The sequence below is a fragment of the Boleophthalmus pectinirostris genome, unplaced genomic scaffold (genome assembly GCF_026225935.1).
Source record: "Boleophthalmus pectinirostris isolate CB_2022bp ecotype Guang Dong unplaced genomic scaffold, ASM2622593v1 HiC_scaffold_6, whole genome shotgun sequence".
Taxonomy (NCBI): Eukaryota; Metazoa; Chordata; class Actinopteri; order Gobiiformes; family Gobiidae; genus Boleophthalmus; species Boleophthalmus pectinirostris.
In genome coordinates this window covers 5,887,235-5,902,649 of record NW_026571447.1, presented here as the reverse complement: position 1 = coordinate 5,902,649, position 15,415 = coordinate 5,887,235, and the positions used below count along the sequence as shown (strand labels likewise).

The 15,415-nt window shown below is 39.9% G+C and overlaps 1 protein-coding gene across 1 annotated transcript in view; it reads right to left on the bottom strand.

Annotated features, from left to right (window-relative positions):
* cspg5a (chondroitin sulfate proteoglycan 5a) overlaps nucleotides 1–15,415 on the bottom strand; it is a 94,164-nt gene that overhangs the window by 46,083 nt on the left and 32,666 nt on the right. Inside the window, exon 2 of the mRNA XM_020935790.2 lies at nucleotides 14,129–15,089. Coding sequence (XP_020791449.1) covers nucleotides 14,129–15,089 — 961 coding nt within the window. The remainder of the gene's footprint in view (nucleotides 1–14,128; nucleotides 15,090–15,415) is intronic.

Below are 15,415 nucleotides of genomic sequence, written 5' to 3'. Positions count from 1 at the left end.
AACCATTATTTGCCTTGTCTTTGCTGCATGAACAAAAAGAACAGGAAGAAGATAAATCTTATAAACCCTGCTCCGTCCACAGATCAAAAAAAAAAAAAAGTCTTTAATAATCAATCTCCACCCCAAAAACCAAAACATTCACCAATGAACCATATGTATGTTACAATATCTCTCTTGTGCTTTTCATTAACATTTTGCTTAGTCACACAGTCCATTGTTATTTTATCTTTGTACTTTTTCTTAAAATTAGAAACACTATTGCAACTTTAAAATCATAATTTATCTAGTTCAATATCTTGACTCCGAACACAGAGACGCATTTCTATTTTAATGTTGTCCTTGAGAAAAAATATTGTCTTCTATGGTCACAGTCTTCTGAGACAAACATTTTGCAGAGCTTTGGGTAAATGTCTTTGTTTGGCTCTCCACAGAACTAAAAGAACCTTAAGATCAACTAAGTCTTGAAACTTTAGTTGATTAGACTTAAACAGATGAGTGGTGTGCTCTCTGAAACCCTTTTTGTTGATTTGTATTGTTCTTTTTTGCAGCAGGGAGGTTTATACTACAGGATTGCCCCAAACTTCTGAGCAGTAGCAAAAATACGGGAGAATTAATGAGCAATATAACATGTGAAGTGATTTACAATCTAACAGATCTTTTACTTTATATAAATGTATATAAAATATATTTTTGTAGGACATACAAGTATAGCAATCATGATAAAGACAATAGCAATACATTACAAATATATATACTGTACACTCTACGTATACATTTACACGTGCAAATGCACATTACATGTATGTATACATGTGTGTGCATACACACACACACTCACACACAGAAGTTATGGCCACATACCTATTAAAAGTTTTCAGAATTTCTATCAAAAAAAAATTATACATTTATGTATTTTTACTGAGACTGATGAGCCTTCCAATTAATTTTTTTGTCTAAAATTATTCCCAATTATTCTGACCTGTAACGTGCTCTGGTCTGGTCTCCATGAAGATAGAAAGCTTTAATGCCATACTGTGAAACATTCCAGACAAAACAATAACATCTCCAAGAAGAAAAGCATTTGATGGACCCTCCATCAGAAAAAGTTACACAATGCAGCTTTCTGGAGTGGAGTTTTTGTCTGAAATAAAAAACAAACTGGAAAAAAACTTTTTATTTCCATCTATTTTTTGATTAAAAAGTTACGTACTGGCACTTTAAGTAGTTTATGACCACTCAACCACCTCTACCACATCTGCGTATTCCCACTGCAGCATGTTTGGCAGAGTTTCACTGTTTTGTCGGGAGCGTGTGGGCGAGATCCGCGATGGGGTCTCGAGTCGTAGCGTGCATCCAGAGAGTCGTTCAAAGCTTGTTAATGACATCAAGCTGGTCTCATACAAACAGGACCGCAGCACAATACAGGGCCTGGCTGCTCCCAACATTTCCACCAGTCTGGCCAAGTGAGTCATTCTGTGCCTCCACCTCTGCTCACATCCACACAGAGTTCACGCGCTGGTCTCTGCAAAACTGTGAGCTGTCAGCAGTTTGTTCTTGTTGTAAATGTTCATGGGAATGGACTGAAGACTTGCAAGGTTGATCAAAACTATGTGGGTTTTTCAGAATACTTCAAACTGACTGCGATATATATATATATATACGAGAAAGTAGTCAACTGGAGTTTTGATCTACGTTCTAATGTTGATTCCACGTCACAAACAGACCTAGAGTTGTGTTTTGTTTTACACATGTTTAACACACAAACCCTGCATATTTAGGCTTGAGTTATTCTCTCAAATAGAAAACACTTGTGACAGTTATGATGTCATGTGGTAATACAGGAAGTACTCCACTGTGTTTTTGAACTCCATGCACATTCAGCAAAATCATTTGGATGATTTCAGCCCTGGAATAACCTGTGTTCACGCTTACGTCATAAACCAGGGAGACGTTTGGAAAGATGCGATGATGACTTTTGGCGGGCTCTGTTCGGGTGACAAAATCTAGATAAAATGAGAAAATGTTTTCTTCATTTACATGTCACTGTAGTGTTTTGTTATGTTCAGCTAATCAACAATTACAACCATACCTCAGTTTTCATCATTTCCCCACTGACACACAACTCTGAGAGCACTGGGTACATGCGATTAGACGAGATGACGGTGCCAAATATACACACATAAGTTTGTAGTCTTCATTTTACTCATGGATCTATAATAAAAACTGGATAAGGCACTCCCCCTCTCCTGGCTGCTCCATTGATACTGCAGCTCCCGGGAGCTTGGGCCAAAGAAAGAATTCTCCTGTAGAGCTCAATGCATTTTTTTGGGAATTCAAATTGCCCTTGTTCGACTGACAGGGCATCAACAACTTTCACAAAGGTTGGATTTTGTAGGGATTCTTTTCTATTTTCAAAACATAAACTTTTAAACATTTTTAAATCATCAAAGCACCTAAAAGTTGACTTTGTAAGACTTATCCTCGCTCTAGCACCTGTCGCTCTGATTGGTCCAAACTCTGCATGCCGTGCACGTTGCAGACATCACATGGGTGGGAGGAGCTCGCCCATATTGAGGACGTGAATTTGGAAGTGAAATTTGTTTGGGGGCCCCATTGAGCACAGGCCATTGAAAACAATACAGCGCCATCTTGGATTCATCTTCCAGATTTGATTATAGTTCTACAGTTTTACTGCTGATGACATGTGATCACATGTTTCCAAACTTCTTGGTTTGTGATGTTAGACGGAATAGAGCCCAGAGGTGGGACCAAGTCGTTGTTTTGCAAGTCTCAAGTAAGTCTCAAGTCTTTGAACTCAAGTCCGAGTCAAATCCCAAGTCAAATACAGGCAAGCCCAAATCGAGTCTCAAGTCACTTGCCCATAAGTCCAACTCAAGTCCAAGTTGTCTGCTTTGAGCTTCAAGTCATCTCAAGTCTTTAAACCAAAGTACCAAAAGTACCAAAGTACTTACATTTTAGCAATTTATATGAATTTTAAGCTAATTTGTACTTAAAAAGTCATGGTATATTTATATATGAATATTTATATAAGAGTTATAAAAATGTTAATCTTGCCTTTTAAAATGCCTTGACGAGATTTTAGTGTGAATCATAATGCTCAGAAGAGAGAATTCAGATTAAAAAGTGCTAAATAATCTTTTTTTTCCCATGAAAGATCATGTTCTATGTAGTTCCCTCTGTTTTACTCTACAGTATTGTACTGTATATTACTGTAGTTCATCTGAAGATACCACATCACAGTACTTCAGTTCATCCAAAGTAACAAATGGAGAAGTGGGAGGGACATGTTCCAGTTTGTTCCTCTAAAATTCAGCACAGCATGTTTCAACTAAAAAGAGAAAAGTATTTTATGAACACATATTTTTTAGGAGAAGCATCAAGTTTTCTCAAATCGCAGGCCTTAAGTCAGAGTCAAGTCCCAAGTCACTGACCTTCAAGTCCAAGTCGAGTCCCAAGTCTTGGTCAGTTTTATCAAATCTCAAGTCCTAAAAATAGTGACTCAAGTCTGACTTGAGTCCAAGTCATGACTTGCAAGTCCTACAGTCTTTTCTGAACTAAAGCTAGCTGTTGAAACCTATCACGTCATGACATCACAAGGTGGAACAGAGCATTTTGAGCTTGGAGATGGAGACAGACTAATAATAAAGTGTTACGAAAACGTGTGAATGAAACAAAACACAACTCCAGGTCTGTTTTTGATTATAATATGGCCTAAAGCTCACAATAATCCATTTTGTGTAATACAGGACCCTTAAGTAATCGAGTCTCTCTTTTTTTTTTTCCTTTCTTTTTTTAATGCATTTTAGACTGATTTATCCTGAGCCAACAAATAAAAAATAAAAAACTGCACCATAGAGTATTTTTTATAGTAGTGGAATATTTTACACTACAGGAGGCAGTGTGGCGTGTTAGAGAGAGCTGACAGTGAGCTACAGCGGCTGGTCCTGGGTCAGTGCTCCTCTGCTCACTACCATGTGTTTAGTGCACAGGCTAAGAGCTAACGGCTAACGGCCCGCTGGAGGCTGCTGCTGCTGTAATTGAATTGGTCTGATGTACGACTGCACGGAGAGGTGGACCCACAAAGACCTGCCCAAACCTCAGATCGACCATAACATTATAACTACTGACAATATAGTGAGAAGATTGGTTTATTTATTGTTTATTTGAGCAGGGACAGATACGACAAACATCTGATCTGGTTCAGGCATCACAGTGTTTATAGCCAGGGCTAATTCGCAGCACATGTCCCCACAAGGGCTTTTAAAGTGGTCACTAAAAAGCTGTGGGATTATTGGAAGAAAAAGCAATAAATACAGTGAATTTGTCAAGAGAATTAAATTTCAAAATATTGTAATCTCACACTTTCACATTTCACTCTTTCTCAACGACCTGCCCTCTCCCTCTCATTCTCTTTCTTTATAACGGTGACCAGACATATTTACCATATTTACTGTATTAACCCGGGACCACTGGAGCAATTTGGGGGCCCTAGGTGAACTTGAGTTTGGAGCCCTGATTTTAATGTACTCCACTTTTTTTTCTTTTTTTTTTTTTTTTTTAATATATGGGTTCGGTCAAGTGGTAACGGACGGAAACAGGCAGATTTTTTACATTCAAATGTCTCTTATTCAGAAACTAGAGGGACCATTGAAATAAATAAGGTATCAGAATGTAGGAAAGAGTTACACTCCAACAGGGTAAAGTTAAACCTGTGATATTCTTTCAAATTGTTGACAAAAAATTTAAAAACTCATGTCGGTAACGGAGGGAATGAAATATGCAGCACTTTTTGGGCAATAAATACAAACAGTGATAACTCTTGGTTCTCACTTACATATCCTTAACAAACTGGTTTGAATATTTGCTTCATATAGTTTTCTACCATATGGTACAAGATTAGGTTGAAAAACCTCTTACTTTTTGAGTCATGAGATTTTTTATTAAGAAAGGTCATGGTAACGGAGGGAAAAGTAACGGAGGGAAAATTGTGCAAGCAAGTAGAAGGTGCAGGATTTTACATCATTTGTCAACTTTTTTCTTCTGAATACTTTAATATTACTTCAAAATGAAAGGTCTATAAAATATGTCAGTCCTTCCAAGCAAATTTTTATCATTTTAAATACATTTTTTTTGAAAAATCATGTACCTTCATCAACAGTTCAAAGATGGAATAACACAAGATATGATGAAATACATCCATTTATTTACATGATTTTCAGGTCTTTGAAATTTGGGAAATAATTTTTGTTCCATGTTTCATACATGGTCTGTTTAAACATATGGAACTTTAGAACCAAAAATGGAACAGAAAAAAGGTCAACAGTTTCATAAACTAGAGTACATATGTATCTGTTCAATACATTTTTATATCAGATGCATTAACTTGAATTTTTGGCCTTGCTGTTTACTTCTGCTTGACCGGGACCATAAATGTATTGTCTGTTTTTCCCCATTGTTCTTGAGACACCACATTAGGGTGGATTGGAAACTTGTCTTATTAGATAGGTTGTTAGTTAGATAAACAATGCTAGTTAGTAGTTAGTTAATCAGAGCTGAAAGTAGTTTTATTTTTTAGCTAGTACAATAAAAAAAATTTGTTTACATCCATTACATATGATTATTGTTATTTTTCTTATGATTTTTGTTTAAAAGAATACTACTCTCATTTAATATCATAATGAGAGAAAATCAAATTGCTCTGAGGCTTCAGTCGTCAGTAGCACTGAGGGCAATAGGTTGGGGCCCCTCCAGGTTTGGGGACCCTAAGCAGCTGCCTACTTTTGCCTAATAGTAGCACCGCCTCTGCCCGGGACAGACCCAGTTTTGAGCCCTGTGTCCCCTGTCCCAGCAGATTTACCCAAAACCAGTGATTTGTTTAGGTAAAATACAGAAAAGCTGCTTAAAAACAACCAAAACACAGAAAATGTGACTATACTGACTCACATGTTAGTCATAAATGGGCTGAGTGCAGAATAATTCTCCTTAATTACGCACTTACACAATTTTATTATTACCAACTGCCCTAAACCAGGGCTGTCCCAGTTTTTTTGTTTTGAAAATCTGGTCACCCTATGCAGGTGTAAGTGTTTATAGTCGAGGCTAATTCACAACATCAGTCCCCAGAAGGACTTTCACACTGTTCACTAAAAAGATGTGGGATTATTGGAAGAAAAAGAAATAAATACAGTGAATTTGTCAAGAGCAAATAAATCAAAATATTGTAATCTCACACAGTCACATTCCACCCAGTCTCACATGGAGGATAATCTGTCCCATTTGATTTAGAATTTTGAATACAGCTGAATTTCTCAATTTGAATTTCCCATGTTTGAATTATTTTTATTCTGAATTTTAGTTGCTGAGATGAGTATTAAGTATGCTTTTTCAATATGTTTCAAATTCAGAATAAAAATTTCACCTTTTAAATATTCAGCACATAGAATATATTTGCAAGTAATTTTGGATTTTTGCTGCAAATTTTTTTCACTGCAAATTTTACACTCTGAATTTTAACAGCTGAATTTGAGGGCTTCCAATCCAATCCAACTTTATTTGTATAGCACATTTTACAAACAAAACAGTTTCCAAAGTGCTTCACATAGCAATGCAAAACATTTTACTTAAAAAACAAAAAAAAAACAAAAAAAAACAGCAGAATTATGTTTAATAAAAACACTAATAGAATAAATAAATTAAACTATAATAATAAAATCAATGAACAAAAATAATAAAGTCAATACATAAAAGCAATACTAAAAAAAAAATTTAAATAGTTAAAAACAATAAATAAAATAAAAGACACAGAGGACCACACATCTTATGCGGTATCAGGGCTTGAAAATATTTAAACTGAATATTTAAAAGGTGATTTATTTATTTGTTTTCTCTTTTTTGAATTTTAAATGCTTTGAAATTTTACACAAAGTAAGTAAGTTTTTAGTTATATAGCGCTTTTCACAGACATATATCACAAAAACGCTTTACAGAGCATTATTCATTCACTCCATACCCAGTGATGGCAAGATACTATAGCCACAGCTGCCCTGGGACAGAGTGATGGAAGCACGGCTGCCAATCTGCACCATATGACCATTCCGACCACCACCACTCACGCACACACCACTTTCATACTAGGCAATGTGAGTGAAGTGCCTTGCTTAAGGACATAACGACATTTTTTGCAACTGGCGCCCCACTGTGGCACACATGTTTTTTCAGAGTTAAAAAATTCCAAGTGAGTGGCATTTAAAATTTTAAATCTGATGAAACAAATTATCTTCCATACTCTCAACCCCTGTCCTCTCATTCTCTCTTTCTATGTGGGTTTTTCAGAGTACTTCAAACTGGCTGCGATATATTGAGAAAGTAGTCAACTGGAGTTCGTATGTTCTGCTTGTGTCTTGATGGCCTGATTCATCAGTCAGTTTCACTTTGTAGAAAGTGTCTGACCATTAGGATTCATTCACTCGAAGGTAGGTGGGTACTTTTTTTCATTTAACCAATCGCTGCTATTTGGTCGTGACATATGTAATGCGCCACTAACGGGGCTAACTGGTATATTAAGCTTTTCCCAAATCCCGTAGGAAGAAGGACAATAACGTCTTTCCCCTTGATAAAATTCACCAAACATTCTCTTTGTTCCAGCTTTAAATCCTCGATTTTGGGAAATGTTTCCAACACAGAATGTATGTCTCTTCGCTGATTGGCTGGTGCCCGAACTCGCATTTCTTGGGGTTTTTGCAAATCATCTAGTGTATTCTGATTCCTGACCTAGTCGCTGGAGAGAAACGAAATTGAGCGGAAGCACTAGGTGGCGCCAGCCTTGATGGAATAAACTGAAACTTAAAGGTCCTATATTGCACTATTTTCTGATTTATATTATAATATGAAGTAATATTTTATACTAGTCGTCCAACTCTCTACCATTTACACACACATACTGTCTACTAATCTACACAAACAATAGTGTGGAGTCAAAGAAGAGTCTTGCCCAAGGACATATCAACAGTAAATAGCCAGTAACAGCCAGACACAGGAGGAACATGCAAACACACAGCACAGGAATCTAGCACCTTCTTGCTTGTAAATTTTATATGTAAATAACTGGTCCTGGGGTGCTGCCTGGAGAATGTCCCAGAAGACTTTGGAAAACAAACCAAACGCCTGGAGTAGATTTTCCTCATGGGACGATCAGAACCTTGAGGAGTTTCTTGGGCATTTCAGCTAAAGCAATGACCTCAGATTCCGCTGTTTTCTGCTTTTGATAGGAGTAAGTATAGCTATTATTTATGCATTTTTGGACCCCTTTCTAATATTTCACTTTTATTATTTTATTTTAAAGGTCCTATATTACGCAAAATTAAGTCTTTAATTGAGTTTTAAGCCATCTTAGAACATAGTTTCCTCATCAAAAACATACCTGGAGTTTGTTTGGTTCCATTCTCACGTGTTTGAGTAACCCTCAAAAAGCTCAAAATGGTCTGTTCCACCTTGTGATGTCATGTAGTGGTAGTTTTCAAGTTAAAAGCTGTATTTTATCTCATCAAAAACAGACCTGGAGTTGTGTTCTGTTTCATTCGCACATATTTAACACACGAAACCTGCATATTTAGGCTGAGTTCTTCCCTCAAACAGAAAAAAAAAGCACTCTATTCCACCTTGTGATGACATGTGGTAATACAGGAAGTGCTCCATACACCTTCACTAGAAACATTTGGAAGATTTCAGCCCTGGAATTACCAAACTCAAACGATAAAAGATTAATCAAACATGTATGAATGAAACAACACAACTCCAGGTCTGTTTTTGTTAAGGTAACAACATTCTAACGTGACTTAAAGCTCAAAAGAGTTAATTTTACATAATATAGGACCTTAAAAATATATTTGAGAGAAAAAAAAATAATCGGATCGTACTATATTTGTATTGTGTTGCAGTAAATGTAAGTGAAAGGTGGTTATTTTAAACTGCATGGAGTTAACTGTGTCTCTTGGCTGCACCACTGCTCTATTGACCCACATCCTCGTGCTACTCCAGCGAATCCTCCCGTGTGCCAGATCTGCGGAGGGGGCGTCCCAAAAACACCACACATCTGCTGACTGACGCAAAGCTTGCATCTCTCGCTGCTCTAGTCATCTGTCCACAGCCCGAGCCATTTCACTAACTACAAAGAACTTGCTGATTTGTCATGTCAGAAACTGAGAAGGAAAAATGGTGTTCGGTGGTTGGATTGAACTCATTTTTCAAGTCACAAGATCGCCAATAGAGCTGTCAGAAGTATTGAAAATCAGATTCTAATTGATATTAAAACTAATATGGAAACTTTGACCAAAAAAGTCACATTCAGGACAGAAATGAAGCTTTCCTGAATAGCTTTAGAATGATATGAGCTGCAGAACAAATATAAGAGCTCATAGACTAGTATACGCCCATGGACCACTGCAGAACCTACCTGAACCACTGAGAGACTGTAATATAAAAGAATGTACTACAATTTAAAATTGAAAGTCACATTCTATTGTCTAAAAAAGACTGAGGTCTTGGAATCGGTATTGAGTCTTTGTCTGTCCTGCACTGAAGGCATCTACATCAAGAGGTGCAGGACAGAAGCGTACAGCATCATGGAGGACCCCACGCATCCAGCACATGGACTTTTTACAGCTCTCCCATCAGGCAGAAGACTGTGCCACCTACAGGCCAGGACCACCAGACTCCGGAACCGTTTTTATCCTGATGCATAAACCAGGAAGAGATTTGGAAAGATGCGATTACAACTTCCGGCGGGCTCTCTTATTAGCCTGATTCTTCGACCGGTTTCACTTCGTAGAACCTGTCTGACCTCACAGCATTAGGATTCGTTCACTCGACAGTAGGTGGGTACTTTTTTTATTTAATCAATCGCTGCTATTTTGTCGTGACGTATGTAATGTGCCAAATCCCATAGGAAGAAGGACAATAATGTCTTTCCCCTTGGTAAAATTCACCAAACATTCTCTTTGTTCCGGCTTTAAATCCTCGGGAATCGTCAACACAGAATGTCTGTCTTCATCTACATCCATCTCAACCACTTTGTTTACCGTTGTGCTGTACCACAAAAGGGATCCAGACAGGCGCGACGAGTTTGACGTCATGGCTTCACAGCTCTTCACTAATTGGCCGGTGTGTGGTCTACAACTTCTGCGGTTCTTGCAAACTGTCTAGTGTATTCCGATTCCTGACCTAGTCGCTGGAGAGAAATTAATTTGAGGGGAGGCACTAGGTGGCACCAGCCTGGCTACTATAGTTATAGGAAAAATGTGTCCCAGTTTTCTTCATCTCCATGTCATTGTAGTGTTCCGTTATGTTCGTCTAATCAACAATTTAAACCATACCTCAGTTTTCATCATTTCCCCACTGACGCTCAACTCTAACCGCACTGGGTACATGCGATTTGAAAAGATGAGGGCGCCAAATTCCAGATGATTCCAAACAGCACATACTTATGCAGTCTTCATTTTACCGCTGATCACATTTACTTTAATGGGTTTGATCACAGTAGGTCGACGAGCCCAGTGTCGGGAACCACACCGGAAGTTGTCATCGCATGTTTCCAAACGTCTTCCTGGTTTGTGACGTGAGCATGAATAGAGCCTTTTCTGTCGTGCAGCCCTTGACACTAATGCTCCTTACAAAACAGCACTAACTTGGAAACACTTTAGAAAATGGGAGCGGATGGAGGCTGTTTTTTTTAAAGACTGTACTTAACATACGATGTTTTAAACTATTAACTCTTATTTCGTTTCTGTGTATTTTGTATACTGGCATGACAAATATTCTGATTCTGTGATAAACCTTTTCTCAGTCAGACTCCGCACATTTGGCATTTGGAGTCCCACCTGATCAGACCCCTCCTCGTCCTCCTCGTGTTCCTCCCTCTGCTGATCGGAGACTGATGACATTTCACAGTGAGTTTGGTGGAGCTTGTGGTCTCAGACAATTTGTTCTACATTTGTGACATTGTGACATTTTATTTCAGCGTGCATTTTGGCCATTTTAAAGGTATTTTAAAACTGGAAAAGAGTGTAAGTACAGAACAGTGGACGTGTACGGACCGGCTGGGGTGAAAACAGTGTTGGTAAATCATCACAACTGCAGTAAATACAACTTCGCATCGAAATATAATATAAGTAACAATTACACATACAGCAGGTCAGTCACATTATGATTCAAACCAAGTAGCTTAATGCTGTTGTGTCTCTGAGTAAGACACCTCACCAACATTATTGCTTTTCTAAGTAATTGTGGGTGTGACCAACAGGAAAGGCTAAAAGAGATCACTATACAACTCCAGGAATAATCTGAGGCCAAACCAAATTAAATTTAGTCAGGCTGGCACCACCTAGTGCCTCCTCTCAATTTCTTTTCTCTCCAGCGACTAGGTCAGGAATCAGAATACACTAGACGGTTCACAAAAACCCGGAAGTGCGAGTTCAGGCACCAGCCAATCAGTGAAGAGCCATACATTCTGTGTTGCAACGATTCCCAAGATCGAGGATTTAAAGCCGGAACAAAGAGAATGTTTGGTGAATTTTATCAAGGGCAAAGACGTTATTGTCCTTCTTCCTACGAGATTTGGGACAAGCTTAATATACGAGTTAGCCCCGTTAACAGCGCATTACATACGTCACGACCAAATAGCAGCCATTGTAAAAAGTACCTGCCTACTGTCCAGCTAATGAATTCTAACACTGCGGGGTCAGACAGTTTCTACGAAGTGAAACCGGCTGATGAATCAGGCTAAACTAACTATATAGCTATTCCAGAATAGCTAAATCAGCATTTAAAAGGCCTGTACAAAATTTTTATTTTTATTTTTTCTATGAATTTCAGTAGAGGTCAGATATTGTACAAGCAGTTTGAAGTAAATAGCAGTAAATATGTATGCTGTGTGCTGTGTTTTATTGTCCAATAATCAGGAAGTGTGTGTTAGCATGTTAGTAGCTGTAAGCGTTATCATAAGTGCAAAAGTCTGGTCTCTGGCTGGGGTTTAGGTAGAGGCCAGGTCAGAGAGAGTCCTTCTAGGTTTAAAGGGACAGTCCAGAATTTTGGACATAGAGCCTCATTTTCTAGTGAGCCAGAGTGTTGGAGACGTGTGGAGACACTTTTTAAAATATTTCATCCAGTCCTTGTATTTGCAGAGGTTGCTGGTGCTAGGCTAGTGCATGTCAATGGCCATAGTTATCCTGCCACTAAAAACAGTTTTACCCACTCCACAAAAGACCCGAAACAAATCTATTATTACACCAGACTGTCCATGTGAATGTCTGTGTTGATAGAATAATTTTAGTAGTAAAACCAACCTTGCATTTGAAGGATTTATGTCTGAGCAGCAGCAGTGAGTTATACTTCCTGACAGAAAGCTTGGCAGCGGCGGACTGATATCACCTAGCACCGCTGCTGCTGAGAAAATAGTCCATCAACATGCGACGATTCATGCGATGCAAAGTTAGTTTTATTTCAGACATTATTCTATCAACACAGACATTCACATGGACAGTCTGGTGAAATAACAGATTTGTTTTGGGTGTTTTGTGGAGTGGGTAAGACTGTTTTTAGTTGCAGGGTAACTATGGCCATTGACATGCACTAGCCTAGCACCAGTGACCTCTGCAAATAAAAGGACTGGTTGGAATATTTTAAAAAGTGTGTACACACGTCTCCAACACTCTAGCTCAATAGGAAATGAGGCCCTATGTCCAAAATTCCAAATGGATTTCAGAATTGTAACTGGCAACCCAAAGTCATGTGAGGCTCATTCTGCTTTCTGATTGGATAATCGTCTTGAGAACACCAAATTATATCATAAACAAACTGGGACATTCTGTTCAATGTTTTTGTAATTCAGAATAAAACAGCTTTACAGTTGTTATCAGTAAAAGCTATGATTGATTTGAACATGTTTAATTGTGATAGGCCACGTTTAGGGAATTTTAAATCAAATTCTTAAAGCTGCACTATGTAACTTTTAGGTTGGGTGAGTGGAAATGTCATTGCTCTGCCTGGAATGTTCCACAGTTCGACATTAAACAGCTCTACCTTACATTTATTCAATTACAGGTGGTTTTATAGCTCAAAAATATCTAGAAAAACAGACATGACTATGAGCGGGGTCGCTTCTCCACAGATCTGACCTGTAACTTCATTTGGTTTGGTCTCCATAAAGATAAAAAGGTTTAATACCACACTGTGAAACATTCAAGACAAAAAAATAACATCTGGAGAAAAGCATTTTCACGGACCCTTCACCAGAAATGTTACACAATGGACCTTTAAGCATAAATTCGACACAATACAAGAATAAACAAATATACTTTTCTCATGTCGTTCTTCAGTTCTTTTACTTTTGAGAGAAAAGCTGTTTTGGCAGCAGGGCGGACATTGCCTCATAAAGCTGTTGCTGCTTAAGCCTTCCCATATGTCCTGGATCCAAACACCACTAAATCTGAATCTAACATCTCTGGACTAATGCAGGATCAGGAGACAGTCACTAGTGCTATCTGTACGAGCGCGAACGGAGCTCTGGAACACGTGCACGCCCATGGAAAAGACAGGGAGGGAGAGAGAGAGAAAGAGAGAGGGGGAGAGAGAGAAGGACAGATTTTATGGAAACAACAGCAGACGCATTCTTTCCTATTATGGACTTCAGGTAGATTCACTGTCCCTCCGCTGGTCACATGCTTAAATCATATTATTTTCAATCCGCATCAGTTACAGGTGAAAAGTCTTAGAGAAATTGTGACGTAAATGCGTAGAAACTAAAGTGAAATGTTATGTTTTGGATCTCAGCGCTAATTCCTTATTTTCTTCTGAAGCTTTTTTCCACAAACTGACTGAGTTATACGCATCATCCAAAACAAGACAATCAAGACAGGACTACATAAACCGCAATCCTCGGCTCCATTTAAGTGCAGCCAACATGAAGAAAGTTGCTAAAGCCTTATCCAAAGAATATGACAGCAATAATTACACTTAAAAGCCTGTCAAAGAAAGAGTAGAAACTCTCCAGTGCCTTGAGCCTTCCCACACAAAAACATCATAACAAACCATGATGTATCGAGTGAGTGTTTACCTGCAGAAGACGCCCATCCCCTCCAGCAGGTAGCACTGTCCCCCGTTCAGGCAGTAGTTCTGCTGCAGGTCACAGGGTGAGCGGCAGCTCCCGTTCACTTTCTGGTAGCCCACTCTGCACCCGCCCCGCCCGTCAGAGCCGTCCACAGGCTGGGCAGCGGGGGGTGCCGCCACAGGGCCACCCACGCCAGCCCGGCCAACTCCGGGCAGGAAGGAGCTGGGCCCGGGGAGGCGGGACCTGGTGCGGGACAGCCGGAGGTCCACGTCGCTCTCATAGGCGTCAGTGGTGGTCATGTAGTAGTCTTCGGCAGTAGGAGACACGCCATCATCGTAGGGTGTCAGGTAATCGTAGTTATCCGGCATGGCCCAGGACGTGGGGTCGCCGCCCTGCAGCTCATGAGCCTGAGAGGAGGGAGAGGGCGGGGCTAGGTCTAGGCCACGCCCACGGGAGGAAGGGTCAAAGAAGTCTACGTGCACTTCGTCCTGGCTGGGAGGGTTGGTGGAGGGAGGAGGTGTGGTGGTCGTGTGGAGGTCCAGACTGAAAACGGCTGTGTCCTTGTTGTGGATCCAGGGCGGGGCAGTGTGAAGCTCCTCCTCGTCCTCCTCCTCTGGCTCCTCCCCCTCCGTCACTTCCTGTCCCTGTGCGTTGCTAGGCAGCAGGTGCTCTGTCTCAGCTGAATCGGGGCTGATCTGAGAGGGAGCTGCCGTCTCTGCAGCAGGGACCACTGGCTCAGAGAACATACCACTGCCCTGGTCTGTGTGCCCGTCCTGCTCACCCGCACGGGGCAGGCGGCCTCCTCGAGGGCTGGCAGTGCTCACGGTGCTGGGACCGGCTGAGGCGCTCACTCCGGTTACCGTGACAATAGACTCCACAGCCTTCTCTGGCTCCGCCTCCTCGGGCAGAAGGGACGTGATGTTGGTTGAAATCTCCGGCTCGGTGCCGTTGGGTAGAACTTCATTACCTAAAAAACAGATTGACAAAAACACGAATCATTATTTTTGTTGCTACAGATTTGACTGCAGGGTCACTCAATGGTCATTTAACAGTTAGCATGCTCCCCGCACAGTGAGGTCGTAGTCTGGTCTGGTCTGAGCAAGTCCCTTACTTTCTGTCTGAATGTAAGAAGGGAGCAGTGCAGACACCTGTCCAACTTTGGGACATTTTTAATAACAGCACATCTCAAATACAGAAGACATGTTTACTCCAATATTCTCATAACTTTTAGAACCAGAGTAAAGAAAATCCTGGGTTTGATTTCCAGACCTGAGAGGACATTTGAGTGCAGTG